The 27042-nt window shown below is 41.1% G+C and overlaps 2 protein-coding genes across 4 annotated transcripts in view; one reads left to right on the forward strand and one right to left on the reverse strand.

The window, feature by feature from the left end:
- LOC119399725 (histone-lysine N-methyltransferase SMYD3) overlaps window positions 1-21608 on the reverse strand; it is a 30977-nt gene extending 9369 nt beyond the window's left edge. The window contains exons 1-8 of the mRNA XM_037666563.2: window positions 21403-21608; window positions 21268-21331; window positions 16332-16442; window positions 12507-12576; window positions 10216-10346; window positions 7991-8058; window positions 7541-7649; window positions 3440-3544 (exon numbers count right to left, since the gene is read on the reverse strand). Of these exons, the coding sequence (XP_037522491.1) occupies window positions 3440-3544; window positions 7541-7649; window positions 7991-8058; window positions 10216-10346; window positions 12507-12576; window positions 16332-16442; window positions 21268-21331; window positions 21403-21506 (762 nt within the window). The 5' untranslated portion in view covers window positions 21507-21608. The remainder of the gene's footprint in view (window positions 1-3439; window positions 3545-7540; window positions 7650-7990; window positions 8059-10215; window positions 10347-12506; window positions 12577-16331; window positions 16443-21267; window positions 21332-21402) is intronic.
- A 207-nt stretch (window positions 21609-21815) lies between these two features.
- The window catches only part of LOC119399743 (neuropathy target esterase sws), a 210073-nt gene continuing 204846 nt past the window's right edge, over window positions 21816-27042 (forward strand). For 2 of the 3 annotated variants that reach the window (XM_049417014.1, XM_049417015.1), the window contains exons 1-5: window positions 21816-22149; window positions 22299-22380; window positions 22502-22596; window positions 22705-22784; window positions 25016-25153. In XM_049417014.1, the coding sequence (XP_049272971.1) occupies window positions 22027-22149; window positions 22299-22380; window positions 22502-22596; window positions 22705-22784; window positions 25016-25153 (518 nt within the window). In that variant the 5' untranslated portion in view covers window positions 21816-22026. The remainder of the gene's footprint in view (window positions 22150-22298; window positions 22381-22501; window positions 22597-22704; window positions 22785-25015; window positions 25154-27042) is intronic. The other variant, XM_049417013.1, reaches the window with a different exon arrangement.

Raw genomic sequence — 27042 nt, forward strand, 5'->3', positions numbered from 1 at the left:
TACACGTGATAGGCAAAGATGCCATTTCCTCAGCCTCTCCTCCTCTCTCAACTTCTGTGGAAACCCAACTGATGTGGCGGACAAGGGTGTGCTCCCTTCAAGTCCGGTGTTCCAAATCTGCCTCGTAGACGTCGATATACAAGGACATCTGAAATTTTGGATGCTAAAAAAGCTTCGGCTTCCAATTTTCCGGACTTCCTGCCCAAATTTCAGGTCCAAAACAGCATTGAGCCCCCACCTCTGCCACATCTTTCATCTCCATGTTGCAACAAGCGTTTTCTTGAGTTCGTACATTTACGACCGCAGCAGAGCTTGAAAGGCAGCATTGCCGCAATACCGGGGTGTGATGAGGTGAAGCATATTCAAGATCTAGGGACCACTTCCAATCGGACGTTGACTCTCTCTTGGCAAGGTTCGACCTTAATGGAGCTTGAAAGGCAGCTTTGCCGCAATACCGGAGTGTGATGAGGTGAAGCATATTGAAAATTGATATTGATTCGATTTTCATTGTATTCTTTTTTTTTAGATGCGTAGCAGCTCTTTGACTAGCCTGTGTAACGCTGTCCGTCCGTCCGCACAAACGCGAGGCAACGCGCTTCCCTCGGCGCAGGTGTTGGAGCGGTGCCAAGTAGGTCACGCCGCAGCTGGGCGTTGACGTCACGCACCCCTCGCACGCTTCCCTCGCCGGTGCGCGCGTACATCACTCTCTCCCTCACCCGCCGGAGCGCCGCAGCTGCCGGCTGCCTCCCGTGTCTGCGTTTCAAACAAACGTTTACACCAGTAAACGCTACACCGAGTTTCGCTTCAAACGAATCTTCCAGCGCTCACCGCAGCACCCGCGTTAGCGCCGTTCAACCCGTGACGCCACCCGTGCACAACGCTGCTGCTTCGCATCCCATCAGCGTTCCCTTCGGGGAGATGGTCCAATTTTTTTTAATAAGTGCCTATGTATCAGGCACGTAGGCAAGGGGGGGGGGGGCCCGGGGGGCCCGGGCCCCCCTGAAATTCGTCCAGCCTTCTATATTCCCGGGCTACTTTTTTTTCTTTTTGCCATGGAAAGACTTTCTTTCAAACAATTAGGCCTTGGGCCCCCCCCGAAAAAAAATCCTGGCTACGTGCCTGCTATGTATAGCAAGCTAGTTGCAAGCTAATAAGTATGCATGTCTGCGGGAAAAAATGTATTACTGTGTTGTCTGTATTTATATGATTGCTTTTGTTTGCTACCTCAAAGCTGACCTGTACATTTTTTTATGTTGCACATTGTATTGGACCGGCCACTAGCCACTTTAGGCTATCGGTCCAAATAATCCCTGTAATTGCACATATCTGTTCATGAAAATAAAGTTTCATTGATTGATTGAAAAAAAAAAAAAATCTAGGGACCACTTCCAATCGGACGTTGACTGTGTCTTGGCAAAGTTCGACCGTAACGCAGCTTGAAAGGTAGCTTTGCCGCAATACCGGGCTGTGATGAGGTGAAGCATATTGAAAATCTAGGGACCATTTCCAATCGGACGTTGGCTGTGTCTTGGCAAAGTTCGACCGTAACGGAGCTTGAAAGGCAGCTTTGCCGCAATACGAGAGTGTAATGATGTGAAGTATATTAAAAAATCTGAAGGGGTCACTTTATTTGTATTTGGGACTGTATTTGTTTTTGGGAAGTTTGAATAGTTCGAATAGTAAAATTCCAGTGCGAATCGAATCGAATAGCAAACCCTATTCGAAAAATATTCGAAATTCGAATGTTCGCACACCCCTACTTTTTTTCGAAAATACTCTTGATTACAGTGACCAATTACTGTCCCATATATGTACTTGGGGAATTATTGAAAAAATATGAAAAATAATGAACTGCTTCTACATTTTCTCCTCCCAACTTCTAATAACACCACACTAATACAGTAAACATAACAAGTTGACCTGCCTTCTTTTTTGCGGGCAACATCGCCCTTGTCAAGAAAGTAACTGGTTAGATGCAATTGATCAATGAAAAAAAGTAATTGAATTACACTGAGCATTAGCGAGTTTAAGAAGCAAGTGATTATTCATAAAACCACCAAAAGCGTAGTTAAGTACACATAATTCATTATTTCTTATTACCTCACTAAAATGCAAGGGGTAATATTTAACTAAATGCCGGCATATTCTATTACTAGTGAAACCGACAGACAATTAAGCCACGGAAAGCATAGGGGACATTATTTGTGGTTTCTTACCTGTAGTGTAACGATTCTCACTTAAATTGAAAGGAAATAAAGTGGACGAAAAATCACCCTTTTCATCGGGGGGGGGGGGGATATGAACCCACAGCCTTTGAAATACGTGTCCGATGCTCTACCATTTGAGCTAGGATGGAGGGTGCTCCCTCGTCCACTTTTTTGTAGGGTATTTATGCCTGCTTAATACGTGGAAGTGTCAGCCAGTGCCAATCGTAGCCCAGGCGGCAAGTGTGGAACACTCTTTTTTGCCAGAGGGCGTCACGGGGCACATGATCTTTGCATGAGCTGGCAGCTGACCAATAAACCTTCGCATACTACCTAAGGCATTAAGTCTACCAGTACGAAACCCTCGCTATGAAAGTACTAAAGAAAGGGAATTGTCTGAGGGGCTCGGTTTCTGCAGTCTACACAACTAATGAAATTGGCAGACAGTTAAGCCAAGGAAAGCATAGGGGACATTATTTGTGGTTTCTTAACTGTAGTGTAATGATTCTCACTTAAATTGAAAGGAATTAAGGTGGACGAAAAATCCCCCTTTCTGTCGGTGGGATCTGAACCCACAACCTTCAAATTACGCAAATCATGCCTGGGCTATGAGTGGTGCTGGCTAACACTCCCAGGTATTAAGTGCACACAAATACTCTATAAACAAAGTGGATGAGGGAGCGCCCTCCATCGCAGCTCAAATGGTAGAGCATCCGACGTGTAATTTGAAGGTTGTGGGTTCAGATCCCACCGACGGAAGGGGTGACTTTTCGTCCACTTTAATTCCTTTTCTATTTAAATGAGAATCATTACACTAAGTTAAGAAACTACAAATAATGTCCCCTATGCTTTTCTTGGCTCAATTGTCTGTCGGTTTCATTAGTTGTGTATATTAAAAAAAAAAGAGCCCCTTGGACAATTCCCTTTTTAGCATATTCCATTAGTTACTTCTACTCTTAGGCTAATGAGATCTACAACAATTCATATCATAGCAAGAAGCATATTCACTTTAGATTTCAAATATTCTGCCAAGATCATTAGTTGAAATAGCTCATGACAACTTCCATGACATGTGACTTCTCCTTTAATGTTTGCATACATGACTTAACTGCTGCATCAGCTCCCTTCACCATCATTCAATAAATGGCTGCTACAGTAACGGATAATAACAAATATTAAGACAAACTCGCATTACTCTGAACTGGGCAACTGGATGAACCAATGAAAAAGCATACCTTGTCACTGCACTTCGTGCAGTTGCATTCAAAGTAGTACTGGCTTCTCAACTCTTCTTGCCTCACTTTTTTAGGAGCCATCACATCAATGTAGCTGACTCTGATCTGCATGAAGTAACAATTTGGTGTTACAATGACTAATGGGATTATATTGTATCACCAGGGGTATTGTAAGATAAATTTACATGCATGAAGGCGTAAGGATACACACGAAACACAAAACACCAAAATATTCTGATCAATGTTGTTTAATGAAGTAGAAACATTCATGAAGTAGAACCTTTTAACTGAGTGGGGGTGTCATTATTTGAGATTGCACCAAAAGATACATAAGATGCTATTCTTAAAGGGCCACCAAAAGGAACAACGATATTTCTTGTATTAGTAAATTACAATTTCACAATACCGAAAGCACCACTCTTACTGTGAGAAGATGCTTAGTAAGCGTGAAAATGCACAAAAAGAAAATAAAGGTGGTCATGCTGCCTTGAAGTCTCCACATCACCTTGCCGTGACGTCACAAGTTTTCACTCTGTCTGCTAGAGCCTATGTAATTATTTACTGGTAAAAACTGTATAGGTAAATTGTGTTCTAAAGGACCCGAAGTCTAAATATAGCAGGTTTCAGAAAATTTCATTGAACAAATGTGGCCAAAAACTGCAAAGGGCTTTGAAATTTGAGACATCACTGTGACATTCGCGCGCTGATGTTTCGGCACAAAAATTAAAAAATGATGCTTTGACCTTCATTTTCTCTTCTTGTAATTAACCTATGATGAAGAAATTAATCACAATAGAGTCCTGAAAGAATCACCTTGTCAGGGGTAATACGGCTGAAACTGCATTGGGAACAGTTTTTGGAGCAGCAGAATTTCGATTTTGGAGCAGAAGAACCTTGATTTGGAGCAGTTAGTGCCATTTAAAATTTCGTCTTAAGAGCTTGAAAAAAAAAAAAAAAACAAATTTGTGTCAAGTAAATATTTTAATCAGCTTATAATAATGAGAACACTGAAACAGCCTTTGGATAAAGTTTTTTTAACAGATTATCACCAGGTATGAACTACACTACCTTCTTACAAGCCACGCGACCTATCTAACCCGAGTAACATGAAATAATTGAAAAAGGCTCTGTGAGCTAGGTTCACTTCATAAGCATTTGAAAAAAAAAAGAAACGAAAAACATCACACTTCTCAAAAATTAAAAAGAAATTGTGATTGCACAAGAATTGTAGTTACATAGCAGTAGGCCTTTGCTGAAAATCAGTGATATGATTCAGCACATTACTGCTTTGGCTTTTTGTAGGTCTGCTTATTTAGCTTTTCATGCTTCCCCATAGCTTCCTGTAGGTAAGTTTTCCCCTATGTCAGGAGAACATCACAATAAGCGCCTTCAGCTATCTGTCCGGCCGCGCGGTTGGCGTACCGTCAAGTGTACTGCACGCTTTTAACAGTAGACAACAAAAGCGCAAGGCACCTCCATTCGCTGCCACCTCTTGCGGGACCACTTTCAGCAGTGTGGCGCAGGTGCCAAAAAACTTCGCCGCACTGACACTATCTCGTCAAACATGCGCGCATGGCACTGCAAGCGTAGCGCCGTTGTAACCGTACTGCACGCTTTTATTAGGGGAGGACATAAACGTGCTTTCCATCAGTCTGCTGCAGCCATCTCGTGCGAAACCGCTAGAGCATCGCGGAGATGCGCCGCATGCAGGAAGGTAGTTGTCGCCACGTTGATGCACAGTATAGGGCGGAGCAGTACGAACACAACCACGGCAAATGTGCGCGTAGGTGACCACCACGGTGTAAGAAAAATAAATATTTTTCGTACACCTTGATGGCCACACGCACCAGTGCCAACACGAAAACCGCAGTGACCGGAGGAACATGGCATGCACAACATAGCACCTGAGAGTCAATCCCGCTACGCATGCCACTCCATACATTTTGCTAAGCGACAGTAGCGCAAGAACACACAGCCTAGTGAGTAGAAGCAGCACACTCGGGGCACGCAGCACATTCTTGAGGGGTCATGCATATTCACAACAGCCCAGAGGAGATTACGGCGGCCCCATGGGAGTGTTCATTGGAAAGGTGCATAGAAGAAACACGCTGTGTGTTCTGCGAGCGTCTCATTTTCTTGGTATCACTGGTGTTGCTTGGAAAATCATGTCAACTCAGCCTTTTTTCCCCCGCTGAAGCTGACGTCGGCATCGAAATTCTTACTTTTGAGACTGTTTTGGAGCAGTTCGGCGCAAGTTTTACAATTTCTATGCTTTTGGAGCAGCTTGGCGCAGGAAAACGGAATCGTATAAAAAATGCGCAATATGCGCAGCTGTCTCACTCCTGCTTTGTATTTGTCTAAACTGATTTGATGTTTCACATTGGTGTCACTTTAAAAGTTGGCAAACATAAGTATGAAAGACCTAACACAATGAATAGGTATAATTTAAAATGAAGCAAGCAATGATGAATCCCTAGAGCACCTGATTTAGCACATTCAGAAATACTAGCTTTACACAACACATACCGCTTGCTGCGATGCTAAAAAATATTAAGGTATATATGTTCTTGCCTATGCTGCACCTTTGTACTGCAGTACTTTTCTAGTCTCGAAAGATGCTCCTGAGCATGTGACTGTACACACTACTTTGGAAAAGCACTCACTCTCACAACTGTTGGCGATACTATCAAATTTTGAGGATTGAAAAGCTTGTGAGTGGCATCATGGACGTTCCAATCAAACTAACTACAGTGCATTTACACCCCACATCTCTTGTCACTGATACCAACTCATATCAAACAAACAAGCTAAAAAATGAAATCTGTGCAGCAGTGGCATAGCCAGTGGGTGGCATACCGGGCCCGTGCCCCCCCCCCCTTCCCCAAAATTTTTTTGCCATGGCATACAGAGCACAAAATGATGCTCGGCTACATATGCTTGCCCGGCCCCCACTTCAGATCAAAGAGGTGCCCCCCCACCCTCGAAAAAAAATTCTGCCTATGCCAGTGCTGTGCAGTAGTGACTGATGATACAGTCTCAGTCAAACCTACAACCTCTTGATTCCAAGCCTGGTGGTCTGCTACACCACAGGCTCATCAGCATTAACAAAGGCTGACCTGCTGCCTCTCTGTGAGCATTGAAACATCTGATCCAAAGCAAAACATCCCAAAGGCAAACATGAGTAAATTATTAATTAATATGCCTCCAATTTAGGCAGCAGTGTGACACAAAGTGAATACAGTATCAATATGAGGATAGAGATGACCAAGTTGCAAAGGAACATAGGTGTAAGAGGATAGGGCTGGCAACACCGCAGCTCAAGACATCTGTGAAAGTCTTGTCAAAGCCTATGAGACACATGCAAATGTCTAATAATATCTGGGGTTTAACGTCCCAAAACCACGATATGATTATGAGGGACACCGTAGTGGAGGGCTCTGGAAATTTCGACTACCTGAGGTTCTTTAACGTGCACCTAAATCTAAGCACACGGGCCTCAAACATTTTCACCTCCATCGAAAATGCAGCCGCCGCGGCCGGGATTCGATCTCATGACCTTCGGGTCAGCAGTCGAACGCCATTACCACTAGACCACCGTTGCGGGGCACACATGCAAATGTCAATGCTCTCCCTTAAAACCTTAATTATGTGCACTGGAGGAATGGAGGAGGTATGATTAATGCTTACCTGCAAAATAATTTAAGTCATACAATCCTGTTTCTTACAGTGAGGATACAAAGAAGCCTCACATTTTACATTAAAAAAGTTGGTGGATCCATTGTAAAGAGCTATCAAAAATTGGTATTTTTGATAGTGAAAAGAATGAATTGCTGCAATTTCTGTTGACCTGAAACAATGCAGAAAGCCCCTAAAACTAGTAAAACATGTGTGCTTACTTCTTCAAACAGTGTATGTCACAGTTGTGTGTCCACAAGCTATGTATTCATTCTAGCAGTGACAAATGTGAGGCTGCACAGTAACTGGGCAAATGATCTATTAATTGCAGGACACCATAAAAGCAAGCACAGAACATTTCAGAGTGCTTATAGTTGTATAAACAGCTTCAATGTAAAATAAAGAAATGAAACAGGCACAACTTACACCATCAAAGTTGCTGCAATTGATATCTTCTGCAGCCCTAAGGTGAAGTTTACAGCCTTCATAAATTGCATGTGCATTTGGAGAACAGGAATGGTCAAGGATCGATGGGCTATAAGCAGAACAGAATGCAAACGTAAAAAAAAACAGCCTCAGCTGGCACGCCACATGTCAGTCACACAGCAAAAAATATGCGCACCTGAAATGAAATATAAGCTGAAGTCTATAACTCTGTCATTTCTTCTCATAAATGCAAGCATTTCTCATGTCACCAGCACATGTAAATAGGCTACTATAGATGTAACTCAAGTTTCCAATGTACACTATATCATCAAAATGCATACACATGCATAGAAATAGTTGAAATAGCATTTCAGGAGACAACATGGTTTGGCAAATTTAAATTGTACAGAAGTATATGAAAGGAGTACATCACAGCATAAAAACACTCACCCAATATATAAGCCAGTTCCAATAGGAGAGTGTTCATCATTGCATATGCAATAGCTGTTAATAATCATCTGAAATAAATGATTCATAAAAAAATGTTAACCTGTGTCACATGACTTCAAGCACTTGCACACATGTTTTTCATGTATGGGAATGACGGAATTTTCATACCATAAGACCAAATAAGGTGCTTGTTGAATGGAAGGTTATAACTTAAAACAAAAACAAAGCTCTGTATTGTTTCAAAAGGTATGCTTCACACCATTACAAAAAAAAAGTGCTCAGGTTTGCTCTTACTTTATATGATTACAGACAGTACCTTATAACCAGGTAATGAAGCAAAACAATAGCTCGTAACAGGTCAACCTCATATATGAATACTAGGAATCTCACTGAAATAATGAGAAAATGGCAGGCCTCTTGTGCAGATTAGCCCTGTTCAGCCTACTGTGATGTTTATTTATTTATTTATTTTTTGCTCGGAGGTACAACACTTTTTGTTTTGAAATATGCTGCATACAGACAGAGTTACATGAACGTATAATACTTTGTTTTCAACTGCAATAAAGCTTATTATTCCAGAAAGGAAGACCTTAAAGCAACAGTAAAAACTTATAAATGTGTATATATAATGGCTTTTTTAATGTTCTACAAGAAGTGCACTGAGATAGAAAAATCAAATCACATGTCCAAACACATCAGTTCTTTTCCAAAACACAGGAGAGGACATCATTACACTGAGCTGTTTGCTATCTATTCTGCACAATCCACATTAAAAAATAACGATAATACACTTAGCCTTAATAAACTGAAACATACTATTGACTGCTATACTGAAGAGTTTTTCTGGCATGAGCAACGTAGCTGCACAACTCATTACACTTTTTATACTCATGCTTCTTGAAATATATAACAGATAATATCAAGACAATGTTAATGCAGTGTTTAATGTTAATGCAATGTTAATGCAATGCAATGCAACAGGGCTGTAGCCAGGATTTTATTTCGTGGGTAGGTGGGGATTTCTTACACCATGGTGGAGAGGGTTCATAGTGTCGTAATATTTTTTTATAGTGTGTCCTTGCTAATTGAGGCCAAGCTAAATCAACAAAAGTGCAAAAAGATGTGGTGTTGGGCCTAATGGTGTTTTGCTAGTGGTTGCCTGACATATATACTGGTGAATTATTGCTGCTGTCAATGAATTGTTAATTATTGAAAATTAATTCTCTAAATCAATCATTCCTTGCATACCTGTGGTATTTTCAATATCACATTCTGCATCGTTCAAAAACTTCATGCTAAGAAATTCCAATTTTTTCAGAACTTAATGCTAAGAAATTTACGGTCCACTACATCATACCTAATTACTTTATGCCAGCAATTAGCAAGGGCCACAACTTGCACCCATACTCGATGTATGAGTGCATGTTGTGGACCTTGCAGAAAGATACAAAAAAAAGCTAGAGTCTTTTTAGCTAAGGTGACAATGAAGAGCTTCGAGAATCCTATGGGCTGCCAAACAAACTAATATGTCATTCATAAGAGAGATCAATCCTGAATGTCTTTTTGAAAGAAAGGTAATGACACTAATACCATCTTATTTTTGTCTTGTGATGCAAGCTACCAGTTTAGTAGAGCAAAAATTAACGCTAGCCAAAGTGGAAAGTCAGAGAAAAAGAGGTTGTGCATGCAGATGACAGATTGTATTCTGGAGGCCACAGGGAAACTTATAGGTGAGCTAAAAGAAAGTATTAAATAGGCCTCACTGGCACTCGTACACTTATGGTATCACTAGGAGTTGCATGCAATGCTTAAAAACAAAAACAATGGGTGCAAAAAAAGTTTCGGACAGGAGGAATGGGTTAATGTGCATCTCCCTGCTATGCCCATGACAACCATTATGTGTAAAAGAGAACAATGAACCTAATAGGCTTTTTTACTGAAAATAATTTGCACAATGAGATAAATTGCAGGTCATGTGCACACAATTTTCACGTAACCAATGATGACCTGATATAGCACTACCTATTTCTACAATTTAATAAGACATACAAACGGCTAGTTCCTGGAGCTTGCCTGTGTCCAAGCAAAAATAGGCTCCTGGACAATGACAAGACTTATGGCACTTGTTATCCCCGATAAAAGTACTACATAGTATAGGCAATAGATTGGTACAGTACCAAGTACTCCACCCATATCCTAACCACAAAATTTGACAAAATACTTACTTTGCCATAAATCTCTAGGCCCACCCCAGGTTCTGGTAAGTACTTGTCATCCAGGAACACTTTGCTCGTCTCCCATAGCCGTTTAAATTCTTTCAAGTAGCGTGGCTGGTCATTTTTGATGGCATCTACATCTAAATGTGGCAAGACAAAGTGGGTTACCTAAGTGGCCCAAATTACAAAATCAAGCAGCCATGATAGGCTAAATATCAATACACAAATCATGCAACATGTTGGCAAGCGCTTGGAGATCATGGAAGTCTTTTTTTTATACAGATGACAAAGGCGGGCAAATATTGCAGGCATAAGATGCTTCTTTCCCATGTTGTTGTAATACTACTTGCTGAATATATGGAGTAAAAATGCATTATCATACAGTGAAAGTTGTCCAGTAAGTAAACATAAATGTTTTTCAAACAGGAGCTAACATTTCCAAGCTTCACTGGTATGGCATACTTTCTTCTGTTGCTAGCACCCAGCAAGTTTAAACCAAAGAGAGAGAGAGAGAGAAAGAAAATGGCCACCAGCAATTGCACTGAAGCCTCCATGCTATTAAAGAGACCGTGAAAAAAAAAATGTCATGGTTGATTGTTCTTTCATAGGAGTCGTTCACAACACGAAAGTGAAATGCGTCTCTATCGAAGTAGTTGCAGCTGTGCTGGGTGTTAGGAAATATGATCTGCAAAATATGTACTGCTATTGGGCTGGCATGGCGGCCCTAAACATGGATGAAACCATGTTGACAAGCCCTGCCCCATCTACGGGAGCATTTTGGTCTGACTCCATAGTGTCTTTGGCTGCTCAAAGGTGAGTGGCACGGTCCATAGTATCAGCGGCAAGACCAAACTGTCGGATTTCGTAGGATGCAGCATAAATAGCTGCCTTTTAATGCATCAAAGTGAGGACTGCGAACAATTAATGTGAATCTCAAAAAAAAAAAAAAAAAAAAAAAAGAAGCTTAAAAGCACATGGCTGATGAATTAGGTATTGTGAGAACAAAATAGTATAGTTAAGTACAGGTGTGGCTGCCCAGGTCTCTCAAATCTCTGCAAAAAGTCAAGTCAGTCATAGACAAGTCAATAGGCCTGCAACATGCAATAACCACATTACAGGAAGTGTACAGCCATGGTACCAGCCATTCAGTCCCCAATACTGCTCCATGCCAACATACTGACATAAAACGATATGGGGGATATCACGAACAAAGATGTGTCAATTACAGACACTCCCTTTTGTTTTGACTCTAGATGACATCAGTTTGCATGCAAGTAGCAAAAGTCCTTTAGGCAGTGACCATATTTTCCCATTAAGCATGTATTAGCCACACTAAGTCCTGTTTATTCCACTGTAAGAAGATACACCGAGAGTGGTAATGGTCACCTAACACCCTTACGATGAATTATGATAACACAAATTCTCTAAAAAGCCAAAATGCTTGGGTACCTTTATCTTCCTGCAATTTAATGTACTTATGCTAAAGTAAATTTCTGATAAGCAACAATTCACAATGTCCCTATAAAATATGTGGCAAAAAGAACAGCCGACATGGACTTAACACAGACAGGCGTTTATTAGTGTACACCTGAGCCCAGAATGTAAATATGGCCACCAGTCTCCTCAAACACACTCATGTGCTCTCAGGCACAAAGTTCATCTTCTTCTTGAATAAACAAGACAGGAAATTTAACAGTCCCTGCATCTTTGTCTTAGGGTCTCCTCTTTGGCAGCATACAAGATAAGGTAGCTAAGATATTGCAACATGCAAAGTAAGCTAACAATACTTTTAGTATACAGTCAGTATAAATCATGAAGTGACTCCACTGTTCATCCTTTTGATGAAATGAAGTGTCCTTCTACTTATGGAAAATCAGTTCTGAGGAAGCCCACAAGGTGAAGGAAGGTTAATAAAAGGAAAAATTGTTACCCACTTGACTGTAGCACAAGACTAGTTTTTTTTTCTTTTTCTGGGCTTTGCAGAACTGATTTGCCACATTCAGTCTCCCTGCACTTCAAGTTACCAGTTAACCCACCCTTGCACTGCAGACCGGCAGACCTCCTGGATAGCTCATATGTTAGAAAAAATGCTTCAGAAAGGCATTGGTCCTGGCCTTCATACCCAGTTTCAGTTTAGTGGTTACATATGCATCAGTTACAAAATACTCGTATACAGGTGAGGGTCCCAGAGTATAAGTACTGAAGACCAGGACAAATTTTTCAACTGCAAAGCATGTGCTCTGAGAATCCTGTATGTTGAGGTTCTTTTGTGATCTCTTTTTAAATTTATTTCTACTTACGTGACATAAGATCTGTAAAACACCTTTGCTTTCCAAACACCTTGTCTGCCTCTGACCATGCATCTTTGTTCTGAAAAAGATGAATACTGAAAACATACTGATGGCACTGCAGTATACAGGAGCTTGAATTGGGTACACACAAGGTGCTTTACCTTGTCAAAAATATTTATGAAGCACCACCAATTTATTTCTCTTATTTTCAATGATTTTAAATTAGCAATTACAGGCACTGCAGTATACAGGCACTGCAGTATACAGGAGCTTGAATTGGGTACACACAAGGTGCTTTACCTTGTCAAAAATATTTATGAAGCACCACCAATTTATTTCTCTTATTTTCAATGATTTTAAATTAGCAATTACAGTAGACTCTTAATGAACGGCAATCTCTTAAAAGGGTCCTGAACCAGTTTTCCAACTAACCACTGAATGAAAGAGTTGAAAAAGATGAATACTGAAAACATACTGATGGCACTGCAGTATACAGGAGCTTGAATAGGGTACACACCATTCCATAACAGTACGCAAATATAATTTTTTTTCACCAAATTGAATGCAACATGATACACAGATTTTTGTCACCATGTTGACTAAAAAGTGGATAGTCATGGCACTGAATTAAATATGTACAGGGGGAATTAAGAAAGGCTGTTTTATTAAGTGATGACCAGTTGTGGTAGGCAGGCTTCACTACGTTGAATGCAACAGCTATGCATCCTAGTGAATAAAACAATGCAGAAGACACAGCAGTCAGTATGGAATACTACATCAGTGAAGCATACTGTGCAGTGATATATCTACAGAAAGTTTCTTACATAAAATTGTTTATAAAACAGAAAATAATTCTAACGGTGCAAACTGTTTGTTGACGTGAAAACATTAATGAAATTTCATTGAGGGAAATGCAGATAGTACTTTTCATGGTAACTTTGCTGCTGTACTAACAGAACATGATTGGCTGCAGAACACTAGTTATGATTAGTCTGGCAGCAAGCAACTTTGACCAGTCCTAGTCAATGGTGCTTTACCTTGTCAAAAATATTTATGAAGCACCACCAATTTATTTCTCTTATTTTCAATGATTTTAAATTAGCAATTACAGTAGACTCTTAATGAACGGCAATCTCTTAAAAGGGTCCTGAACCAGTTTTCCAACTAACCACTGAATGAAAAAGTCTGAAAAAGATGAATACTGAAAACATACTGATGGCACTGCAGTATACAGGAGCTTGAATTGGGTACACACCATTCCATAACAGTACGCAAATATAATTTTTTTTCACCAAATTGAATGCAACATGATACACAGATTTTTGTCACCATGTTGACTAAAAAATGGATAGTCATGGCACTGAATTAAATATGTACAGGGGGCTTTTCAACTAGCAAACTTACTCTTACGTAAGAACATTTCAAAGAGATGCTTGTTTTGCTTTCATTGCCTTTTTGTTTTGTTTTGTTTTTCAAGGAAAATGTCAGCTGAAGTGCATCCTGCAGCATGATTCTGTTGTTCACTTTGGAATCTACTGTACACATCTTAAAGGGGCCATGACATGGTCGCCCAAAGATTTGTGGCTTTCAGCGAACAGAATCATGCTGCATCCTGCAGCATGATTCTGTTGTTCACTTTGGAATCTACTGTACACATCTTAAAGGGGCCATGAAATGGTCGCCCAAAGATTTGTGGCTTTCAGCGAAAATTAGAAGTAGAGGGTCTATTATGCCTGTACAAATTTCAAAAGTTAGCCGTAAAAGAATATTTCAGTGCAAAACAAGCCCTAGAAGTCGCCGGCTGTAAACTCCGCCCACCGCCGGCGACCGCCATTTTGTCATGGCGCGTGTGACGTCATGTGCAGCACGGAATGGAGTCGTCGTCTTCTACCAAAGTTTGAGCCGCTGCAAATCCTTTGATTTCAGTGCCAAGCTGATGAAAGCCAAAAAAAATCTCGATATCACGTGCAGCTGACCACAGAACAATATTGTTCGCTGCAATGCAGACGCTTGCACAGCTAGCTGCTTGTTACGTCACGGCTCGTGAGTGCACCAATGTTGCCTGACTCTCGGGCCGCTCGCGCGTTTATAAAAATATTCGATTATAAATTAAGTGCTCGACCAAATGCGCTAAAATTTCGCCAGCTTATTTGTGAATGCATAAGGATTAATCCAAATAACACAGATTATGGTCGAAAATTCAGTGTCATGGCCCCTTTAAATCGTTAACATAACCTAGGCTTTACATAAACATCTAAGGTTCCAGATCTACCAGAGCATAGGTTAAGGCCATAGAAGTTATAGGTTAAACACCAGAAAAGCTTTAAATGATCACTGTGGTTTTTAACTCTAGTACAGTAAAAGCTCGTTAATTCGAACTCGAAGGAGACTATAAAATTGTTCGAAATAAGCAGAGTTCGAATTAATGGACGGGTGCTAGAATGAATGGCGCCACAATGAATGGCACCACACTGCACGGGCAGAATCCAAAGATGCCACCTCTGGACTTGTTATCGCGAAATAGGCCCTACTACAAATTTGTGGCCGGTGATTTTAAAAATTAAGTTCATGACAATCTAACAGCGAACAGAATTAATTGATCAGTCAGTGATACGCCAAAAACAAGCACCGAAATGCAGCCATGTAAGCAGTGAGCCTTAATGTCGAAATATACGACGCTATTTATGCTCCAAAACGCGTTCATTTACATGGCAAAGTTAGCACAATCAAAATTAAATGTAATCAGTAATTTGCATTTGCTTGCGTTTCTTCAGTCGCAACTCCATGAGCATCGTTAGCAGCTTGCCCAAGAGCTCCAGCGCAGTATTCGAATTCTCACTTCCAAAGCAATGCTCCTGTTTCGTTGTTTTCCATCACTAGTAAATTTGGTTTGGTTTGGATTTGCAACACATTGTGATCACTCTGGGCCGACTTCTGTGAGAAGTGATGAAAACCAGGGGCTCCCAGTTCGAATTAACCGTTGTGGATATCAATGCGTTCGAATTATTGTGAGTTTTCACCCATAGAAATACACACGGCTGTGCCGCGACCAGGGCGTCAGTTCAAATTACGTGTAAGTTCCAGTGAACTGTGTTCGAATGAACGAGCTTTTACTGTACTGGTATTAGAAGCAACGAACGTGATGTAACTACGTGTAGCAATGAACATGTTACGAGTTCACTTTAATGGTTAGGGCAATGTAAGTCAGTACAGCAAGTAACGCTATGATGCACACGACAAGTAAGACTATGAATGAAGAATAAAAAGTCCTTGTAGAATGAAAAGAAGAGAGAAGGCTCTTGATAGCTTGAAGGTTGGCTAAAATCTGGGACATCAAGCTTTGCAGTGGATGAACAGTGTGCGAGCTCAATGCCCATTTTCTATTGATCCAATTTTGTTGATGGGCTGCAGGAGTGCATATCGATTTCATGAGGATGACATAATAATGTTGACAAACATGCCCTACTGGCAGTAGTAATCAGTCACTGCAATAGTACCTTGAACACCCAAACATCAACCTTTTCATTCACCATGCTCTTTGAGCACTACAACTGGGTTCCAAAACTCGATAGAACACAAGCTTGGGCTAGTTCGTGATTTAGCATCGACATGTTTCCACAGCACAAAGTTAACAAGGACAGATGCTGTGTTGTGTCCTCTCATCTTTCCTCGTTCAATTTGTGCTGTGCAAAGATGTCGATTTCAAAACTCATTCACGACTGAGAACTAATATTCCACACAAATATGGAAAACAGTCTATAACAATTAAAGCTGAGCAATCACTCCCTAAGAACTATGCAAACATGTAAGCTCAGAAGTTGCCACATTACTGACACTGAGCTTCACCAGCAGTCTGCAGAAGTATCGTACTGACGTGTCAGGCACGTTGGGAGACACCTTGCACAGACCAGCACACTCCACCTTATGGTCTGGCCAGGCCAATTTCTGTAAAGACAAATTAAGTACCACGAAAGAATTTGTATGCATGCAGTATACACAGTGGACATCTAGAATCAGCACAGGTATTAAGCGTATATAAAAAACTAATATTCCTACTGTCTTGGATCTCAAATCTTGCATCAGCTAGCAAAGATGTCATTTCTACTTGATCATCTTTGGGCACATCACTATGCTTTATACAAGAATTAAGAAAGGCTGTTTTATTAATTGATGACCAGTTGTGGTAGGCAGGCTTCACTACGTTGAATGCAACAGCTATGCATCCTAGTGAATAAAACAATGCAGAAGACACAGCAGTCAGTATGGAATACTACATCAGTGAAGCATACTGTGCAGTGATATATCTACAGAAAGTTTCTTACATAAAATTGTTTATAAAACAGAAAATAATTCTAACGGTGCAAACTGTTTGTTGACGTGAAAACATTAATGAAATTTCATTGAGGGAAATGCAGATGGTACTTTTCATGGTAACTTTGCTGCTGTACTAACAGAACATGATTGGCTGCAGAACACTAGTTATGATTAGTCTGGCAGCAAGCAACTTTGACCAGTCCTAGTCAATGGTGCTTTACCTTGTCAAAAATATTTATGAAGCACCACCAATTTATTTCTCTTATTTTCAATGATTTTAAATTAGCAATTACAGTAGACTCTTAATGAACGGCAATCTCTTAAAAGGGTCCTGAACCAGTTTTCCAACTAACCACTGAATGACCTCAGTATTGGAGTTTATTGTCTCACGAATCGACTGCCACCAAATTTCTCGAATTTGTCAATAATGAGAGGAGTTACAGGAATTTGTCGCATGCTTTAAGCAATTCTCTCTTATCCACTCCCGACGAGCACGTTAGAAGCTACACAGGGAGGGATGGCATGGGGGAAAGAAGTTGCGTCAGCGCGCGTGATGAAACGCAATCGCTCTTTCCTGTTGCGATTCCTGTGAGCGAGTGTGGCTACTGTGTAATGTTAGTAGACTATGGAACACTGCGTCGACATGTGGTGGCACCCCGTGGAAAGAAGTACATCTGATCCAAACGTTGCTCTTTATGTCAGCTATTGTCCAACAGCATGCTATCCGTTGCTTGACGTCAATCAGCAGGCGCCAACAGCTACAAAGAGAGTGAGCACAGGCCTCTGTATGAAAAGAGGGCACCTGAGAAAATGGTAACTTTGCGCTCTGCTTCTAAACTCTCCCTGCCCCGCACGACTGCAAGGTTGGCTGAAATTTTCACAGCAGTTGCCACTTTCCGCAGGACGTCTTGTATCACCAAACCTCAGGGTGGTTCATGACCCCTTTAAACGGAATCGCTGCTTAAATGCCACAACTGCCTCTAATACGATTGGTTTCGTACTTGAATCCTGCACCCCTGTTCATGTCTCAGTAAACAGGAATCCTGTTTAATATTTTCCTGGTCCCTACAGGTTCCGTTTCACAAGAGTCTACTGTATCTTAAAAAGCACACGAACTACCTACAGTGAAAGACTGATTTTTGAACATGCAGAACGAAAATTGAAGTTATGGCTAATATATTTACAGAAATTTTACTCCGGTTTCCTGTGTACTACACACTTTAAGAGAGGTAAGATAACAATGCAGGCACATAAAAGATTTTGGGTAAAGTATTAAAAAAAGTGTGCTATCCTTTCAGGTTATGAGAAAAAAAAAAGCTAATCAAGACAAAAAAAAAGCAGGCTTTTAATATTAGTTCAAAAATTAATTTCTGAGGTTTTACATGCCGAAACCAAAATATGATTATGAGACCTACTATAATATGAACCACAGACTAAATCTGACTACCTAAGGTTCTTTAGTGTGTGCCTAAATCAAAGCCCATGGGTGTTTTTTCATTTTGTTGCCACTGAAATATGGCCAGCATGGTATGGAAACAAACTTGCAGCCTCGTGCTCAGCAGCATGCCATAGCTGTTAATTGACCACAATGGGTGCAATATTATCATAAGCTGTCATGTATACTAGGATGTTCTGAAACATTCCTAGCTGAGCAATTTTAAGCAGTGCACACTACTACTACTGCCAATAAAGGTGCTTTGATACGTCCATTCAGTCACTTATGCTATACAAATTTTGCATCGTATAAGCACCCTCAATAAACCAAATCTATGTTATGGCTACAAGAAACAAGTAACAGCGCTTATTTAAAACTGAGCAAGTAGAGGTGCTTCACAAAAAATTATGTGTAGTTCTTTAAAACAAACTGGTCTACAAAAATTTTCAGACTTCACAGACACTTTGGTTTTGATTGCATGCATACTGCTCTCATGTGAATACCAAGTAGGTTTTTGAGACTATTGGAATGTGTACAATGTCACGTAACATGCTCACACAGATAAAGTTTCATTACATTAGGCCACAGATGCAGTAATGAACTGGGTGAATAATAGTCAACCTTACTGCTGTCTTTTGCATTGTTCTTACCACATATGAAAGTGTCAAACCAAACAAATACTGGTTTGGTTTGAGTGCACTACATTTCCATTCTGGAGAAATAGAAATCTATAATGGTTTGCAAACCAATTCGGCACTGTCAACTTTATCTTCCACATTTCACACAGTGCTATTAACTTAAACGTGCTAAGCTGAAACTTTCCAAACAGCACTGCTGAAGTGACTGCGCTTATAAGTTCACGAACCATGTGCTTTTCCAAGTGCATAGGATATCCGTAAGTTTCGTCAGGTGGTGGGAGAAATGAGCACATTGAGAGATTGAAAACAGTGATCAATGTTTTTACATAAATATCAGTGAATAGTTAAAATAGCTACGGCAATCATATTCATGAACACAAGGCATCTAGGGCACTGTGTTTCATGGCAAGAATATACGGCCCAACAATATGTCCATCCTGGAGCTCTCTTTCCAATGTTTCTTTCTGCTGCTGATCATAATGAGAATGGGTAAAACAGTTTATAGATGTTCTAAGAGTGAAATTTTCAAGCCGAGTGAAATAGGAGTGTTAGAGAAAAATGACTATCAAATATGGATTGAAATTAAATAAAATGAAAGGTTTTGTAGAGAATGTTTGGCAACAAGACTACTTACCTAATGTGATACGTGTACACCACATGTGACATGGCAGGATTACATCTGACGCACGATTACGTTGAAATTAATGATAAAAAGAAAGCACTGTGTCATACATGCATCTATTGATGAACCATGCTCATTGAGTTAAACGCTACAGCACAGTGAATCATTCTGAAGGAAAATAAGCATGTTAAGATTGGTAAAATAATAAATTTCTTTGTTTTAATTGAAACAGCTAATGGATAGGCTGCATAAAGGTGAGACATGCTTAATCTATAGTGGGTAACTATTTTGCATAAGCACCTTCATGTGTTTATTCGGCAACCCGGTCGGCTGCACAACAACATCAATGCACCAGAATCGTTCGGTCCGGATTCCGTGAGCTATTCACTCGTGATGTTCTCTTGTCTGTCTGCACCAGAATCACCTAGATGGCTCTATTTGAATCAGTCTCTCTATGCACAGACTTCAACAATTGCTGTTGCTTATACAATGCACTGCTTTGTTCCAAACCATTAAGCAATATTATTATTATTTTTTGGTTCCGGCCGAGATTTCAGTGTGGTTTGACATCCTGCTGCATACACCTCTCCTTACTATTTTTCCCTCAACATCAAATGTTGCTGTCATTCTTGTGACAAATGCATTTCATCATAACTTGTGAAAAGTGTTGTGTGTATGCCTAGCATGAGTTACTCATTGGATAGTGAATGTAAAGACATTTTGAAAGACGTGGCGCAAGGTTATGAATGAGAAGAAAGGGACAGAAAGAGCGCCAAGCGATCGAATGCACCTGAGCATGAGTAGGAGGTAATTTGTTTTGTAATAGTTTTGGCACTGTTTCTGTACCTTCGTCCTTCTCGTTCGTAACCTTGCGTCACATCTTCAAGTAGCTATGCACCAACTAGCCCAACATAGCGTGTTGTAAAGACAACTGTATGCACAAGATTTTCTCTGATAGCATTCAAATAACCATTTTACAAAAGTGTTGCTTCACACGTTAAAACGTGTACACTGAATTCATGTTTAGTAGAAGAGAGCAGTAGGAAAGTACATCTGACGTTCAGAAACCAAAGTATCACCAAACCAAAGAAACCAAAGTACCAAAACGCACTTTAAAAAAAAAAATGAATCGAGAAGTGATGTCAAAAATGCACGTTTAAACAGTGCATGCGAGATGTCCACTGTAGATAATGCTCTCTTGAAAATTCTTACGATTAGCTCATGTCGCAGAGAGGCAGCAGCTCCTTTTCACTCTCGCACTTAACGATCAAGCCCGCTTGACTTGAATTCTCCCACGCTTAACAACGCTTTATGCTTCAATCATGCTAGATTAGCTAGTTTGATGCATACAGACTTTAATGAGAATCATAACTGCACTTAGCAAGAGCTATCAGCCTGTCGTGTGTAAACGCGTTCGTTGTAGAACGACCACAAAAAAAGTTACAATTAAGTGATTCTGTTTATTCTCTGCCCACACCAATCTGAACACTGGTGTGACAACGATTAACTGCCTTATTACAGAGCGATTTCATCTTCGACAGAAAGCGCTCGTGATAATGCATGCGTGATCCACTGCACAGCACGAGCGGTGTGCGCTTTGCCCGGGGCAAGATGATCAATGAAGTGCTTTCATTCTTGTTCCCCCCACGATCACACGGATATAAATACTCATTAATCAACGAAGCAAGGAAAGCCAAACCAGTAAGTACGACCGAGCCGCCTTCTTTGCAATTCTTCATGCTCGACCGAGTCTTTTCTCACCTGACATTGCTTGTTGCAAAAGTAGACGTATTTGCACGCAGAACACCGCTTTAGGGTCCCGGATCTTCAAAAAAAAAAAAAAAAAACTGCGATGTAACAAACATCTACGCTGACGCGATTCAGAGGGAGCCTTACTCCAAAAAGCAAAAGTCGCACACTAGGCCGCGGCCTTCTTTGCCCAAGACGTAGACGAACGGCGTTGAGGACAAAATCTCGTCCCCTGCTTTGTACGTCAACATTTCTGCGCGTAGCACGGCAGCCTAAGTAAAACAATCGAAAAAGGCACCTCGACTTACAACACCGAATGCCGGCGAGGCACCACGGAAACACGCGCCTCGCTCAGCTGCTGCGATACCGAAACCACAACCGAGGCTAATTGTTGACAAACGATCTTGAAATTCCGACAAAAGTTGCCGAATTCAAAACTGCATCTAAAAAGTAAAAACTGTGAGATACGTGTATAAGGCATTATGTAATAATGTGATAATAATGTTTTCCCACAACGCTTGGCATATTTGGCTTTCAGCCGACTCTGCCGTTGGAAACTGCCGCATAAGCTAGCCAGAGTGCCAGCTGAGTTCTCTGCAAAACAAAACTTAGCATCCCAATGTCCTACCGCATTAACTTTTATATTACCTACAGGTTTCATGAAAAGTACTGCAATCCCTTGGTTCGCGCGTGCGCATAGGATATGAGATTATCGCTTCTATGATATCTGATAAGTGAGCGCAAGCGGCGTTGTCGCTAGCAACGATCAGTATGTCTGCGCTTCTCAGTCACTTCGAAGACTTCTACTTCACGAATCAGTACTGGGAATATTTGGAATTTCTAGCGCATTCTTCATTCACAACGGTCATGGCTGATATGTTCGAGCATCACCTGGTAAGCGTGTTGACATCTAAAGAGCCGAAGGTTGACGATTGTGCTGCTGCGTGTTCGTCATGCTTCGCGCTGCAGCCGTATGTGTTCCGTGCCGTTGCGTTGTTTTGATTCCGTTCCTGCTTGTTTGTTTTTCTGTCTCTCTTTTCTAGGTGACAATATGCACAGTCGTCCTTTTGTCCGTTGCTGTGGCACTAGGAATAATTCTTTTTTATAGGAAAATAAAGAACAAAGGTGCGTACCTTTGACCAAGGTAGCATAGCACATTGCCTAACGTTGCTCTGGACTAAATGCAGCTGTTTTTAACCTTCCTGTCTTTTGAGTTACGTTAATTGATGTCTGTTTCACCTTACAGTGGACGTTGTGCGGGCGCGAATGCTGGGTACTTCGAGGCCCCGCTTTCGTAAGAGGGACAAGGTGCTGTTTTACGGGCGCAAAATGTTGAGAAAGGTAATTTCCGTGCACTAAAATCGTAATCCTCAAATCAGTATTTCTTGTAGATTGCTCGTGGTTGTTGTGCTGTACAAGGAACTTATAAATGTTTTTCGTGCACCTCAGGTGAACTTCCTTACAAATCAAGCCACGAGTGGCAGGACGAGGCAAAAAAACAGACAAATGGTCCTGCGCTTCGCAAAAAGGTAGGAACATGCCCACAAGGAAACGTTATTGACGTGGTTACAGCTGGTCGGATCAAATGTATGGCTGATGTTTAAACATGTTGATCAATTCACATCTGTGAGAAGGAAGGCTGGATGGATGAAAAGTCCTTTATTGAAAAAGAGGGAGGCGCATGGCCTCTGTGGGTATAAGCGGGACTTTCAAACTATACTAATATTTCACAGTGTCGTAGGGTTTGCACTTATTCAAGTCACAATCACTTGTACTGAGGCGGTGTGTGGTCAGTACTGTGGTTTGTCGGACCCCCTAAACCACTCTGATCAGGCCACTCTGACTTCCATATTGCGCAAATACTAACTGCGTGTTCGGGTCCATAAGCAGCACTTCCTGATAATTTGTGTACTGCAAAGCCAGTATGGCCATTCGCCCTTTATTGAATGCGGAACACTGCCACAATAAGTGGTGAAGGTCTGTGCGGCAACGCAGCCTGCAGTGATTGCACATCAGAACACTGAAAAATCTGTTGTACAGTGCGGTCCACTGTTAGAGGGAACACGTGATCGCGTGGCCGGTGGCCCGCGTGGCGCAAACTAGCGGCGAGATTTGTAAACGCGGTGCACGCGCATAATGGCGTAAGGGCAGCGTTTGCCGCTGTTCGTCTGCTACTTTTCGCCCCTGCGCTTTGCGAGCGCTGGACAGCGCTTTCGTTTTTCAGCGGTGTGATTCATGTAGCCGCCACAGCTTGGTCGGGTAATCAGTAGGCAGAAAAAAAAAAGTGTTTGTTGCTCCGGTTTCTCGCCAGTTTTGATGTGATGTGATTCGCGGCCCCAGCGGCCTAATTTCGACTGGGGCCCCCAGCTGTGAAATTCTGTGAAAGTGATAACGAAGCCTGTCACTTGTGTAACCTAGTGTAAGTGCTCATTATGAGGGAAACTGCGCAAAAAAAGCAACGTCGACAAAAGGAGAACAGAACAGCACAAGCGCATGCGCTTGTGCTGTTCTGTTCTTTCTTTGTCAACGTTGCTTTTTGCGCAGTTTCCCTCATAGTGAATTACCAACTAGCCCAAGTCTATTCTTGTAAGTGCTCACCGATAAGTTAGCGGTAAGCTTTCAACATGCTGCTTGCACCAGCTGGCCGCTTTTTATAACAGACAAGCAAGTTTATGCCCGATGCAGAGATCATAGCAGTCTTGTTCTTCCAACCGTAAAAATATAGAATTTCACTAGTGCGCGCCGAGCGCTGGGGCGAAGAAGTAGCAGACGACGCGGGACACGAACCGCCCTTGTGATTCCACGCGCATGCTCCGCGCTTTTTGAAATCTCGTCAGCAGTTAGCGCTCCGTGGACCTCCGGCCGCGCGCTTGCGTGTTCCCTCTAAGAGTGGACCGTACTGTATTTGCATATGCTATGCGAAATACTTTGTCTCAACATAGTGCCCCTGCAGTATCTGTCAGACACAACCTGTGGGAGCTCTGCACCAGTTCTGATAGTACACGATGTGCTGTGATCTGGGTTTTGTGCATTGCTTGCTCTCTGAAATCTATGGTAATATTGTACTGAGGCACCACATTATCCAGTTGGTAAACACTACATTATCCTATAGTGGAATGACTTTTGCCACGAAGATCAGTCAGACGTGGTCATAGTCTTACAGCAACCAGAAAGTTCTACCTAAAGCTCTCGAATGTAGGGGTCACCAAAAATTAAAGAAAAGTTAGTTTTCTTCATCCTCATTTTGTCGTCTTGCTTTAGCTTTGATCTTTTCATGAACTCAATACAACTTGTCCAATCGTTCATGGCCTCAAAAACCTTCATTGCAAATAACCACGAAGTGCGTGCCCAGATATAGCTGGCCGAACACTGAAGTTTTAGAAGTGGATTGCTCACTGGTGTGTCACATGTTGCTCAGCACATCTGTCATGAATACATATTCAGAGAGAAGCTTAGGAAACTGAATGATATTCAACTTTATTCGTATTAATACTCAGGATTGATATATTAGCAAATTGCATATGAACATAGCACTTAGTTTATGATTTTCACAATACATTTTATGGTATTTTTACTTTGTAGCTGCACTGGCACTGATAGTGCCAATAGCAACCTGCAGGGAAGCCAATTTTTTGTAACTGGTTACTCCTGTGTACACCAACAAAAGTCTTTACAGACCAAGGCAGCAAGTGCCACAGTGATTGCCACATTGCCCAGCAAGAATTTTTTGTAATCAATACATACTGGTTTCTGGTTTCAGGCTGCTGCGCCTAAAGAAGGATCAGCCACCAACATTACAAGTTAAGGAACCATCACAGGCATTCCTTGAAGAAGACTACACAGAACAAATGGAGAAGCGCCTACCACCAGACGTCATTTATATGTTGCGAAGCATACGGTGGGTAGGCAAAAATACAATGCATGGTCATTAATTATAGGGTCATTCCACGCCAACTGTCCCAGTCTGGGCGCTCGACAAAAATTGATTTCTCTGAAAAAATCTGAGAAAATTAGACACATATAGACATTACTTCTACAGTATTCTCCCAAAATATTTCGAGCGATAAAAATTTTTCGGGCACATGAGCGCCATTTGAACTTCTCGATATGGTGGAAAACCAGGTACGAAAGAAAAATTCGCTATAAATGGACCGTTTCATGCATACATTCGAAACTTGCTTTTTTGTGTTTTTAGAGCATCGCGCTCTTATTATAGGACAGTTGCATGGAGTTCCTTTATATTTTTCACTCCTTGGCGCGTAAGTAAAAGTGAGTGAGTTCCTGCGTCTTCGGGACTTTTTTTAACAAAGGAAGATTGTAGACCAAATATATCAATTATTTTTATAGAACTCTCCATAAAACGTACTATCTCTTAAAGCTTTTGTTTTGCCTGTGTGCGGCGCACAGGTTCTAAAATAAAATCCTGAACTTGGAAAAAACGCTACATTGGCCTATGTTCAGACGTCTGTAGCACCCTAAGGTGGTCCAAGAAAAAATAAGCAGAAAAGCGCATACGATTGACAATCATAACATCTTTGTCCCCAAAAAGTTTAATCGAAGTAGTTTTTGTTATAGTCAAGAAAAAAAATTTTTGAAGTTTAGTCCCGTCATTGCATTATTTTGCTATGGCGGCAGTACAAACCGACTGAATTTACTGCATAGGAAAAAGAGGTAGTGTCTTCGTAGCATGTAGTTTTCAGCTCCTTTTGTTAGTACTTTATAATGTATATTACATATCAAGGAGATGATAAACAGAGGTAAAAATATAACAATACCATTGGCTTTGATGCCGAAATTCCCCAATAATGAATCGCGTTACTTATTGCATGCGGCTCTGCGAATCAATTGGCGTCAAAATAAGTTAAGTCTCAAAGTTCATGTAAACCGGATAAAGGAGGCATGAGCATGGTCATTTATAGTAAATCCAAACGGAGTTCATCAAAGTATTCCGCAACGAACTGCACATGATGTGACAACGCGCCGCGTATTCACGCATTCCGTCCGTCGTCCATGACACTACGGACGGAATATGCCAAGCTATTTTTCACATCCTTATTTGGATGGTTGCAGGCAGCAGGTTTTGGTTAAAGTAGAATTTGTCTGTCTGGTAACATGCATTGTTTTACAGCTGTTATGAGATCACAGCAGCCTATTTTTGTGGCGTAGTTGTCCGGCGCCACCGCCGCCACCTCCGGTGTGCATAAACAATGGAATAAGTAACGCGATTCATTATTGGGGAATTTCGGCATCAAAGCCAATGGTATTGTTATATTTTTACCTCTGTTTATCATCTCCTTGGTATGTAATATACATTACAAAGTACTAACAAAAGGAGCTGAAAACCACGTGCTACGAAGACACTACCTCTTTTTTCTGTGCAGTAAATTCAGTCGGTTTGTACTGCCCCCATAGCAAAATAATGCAATGACGGGACTAAACTTCAAAAAATTTTTTCTTGATTATAACAAAAACTACTTTGATTAAACTTTTTGTGGACGAAGATGTTATGATTCTCAATCGTATGCGCTTTTCTGCTTACTTTTTCTTGGACCACCTTAGGGTGATACAGACGTCTGAACATAGGCCAATGTAGCGTTTTTTCCAAGTTCAGGATTTTATTTTAGAACCTGTGCGCCGCACACAGGCAAAACAAAAACTTTAAGAAATAGTATGTTTTATGGAGAGGTCTATAAAAATAATTGATATATTTGGTCTACAATCTTCTTTTGTAAAAAAATTCCCGAAAAAGCAGCAACTTACTGAATTTTACCTACGCGCCAAGGAGTG

The sequence above is a fragment of the Rhipicephalus sanguineus genome, chromosome 1, assembly GCF_013339695.2.
Source record: "Rhipicephalus sanguineus isolate Rsan-2018 chromosome 1, BIME_Rsan_1.4, whole genome shotgun sequence".
Classification (NCBI taxonomy): Eukaryota; Metazoa; Arthropoda; class Arachnida; order Ixodida; family Ixodidae; genus Rhipicephalus; species Rhipicephalus sanguineus.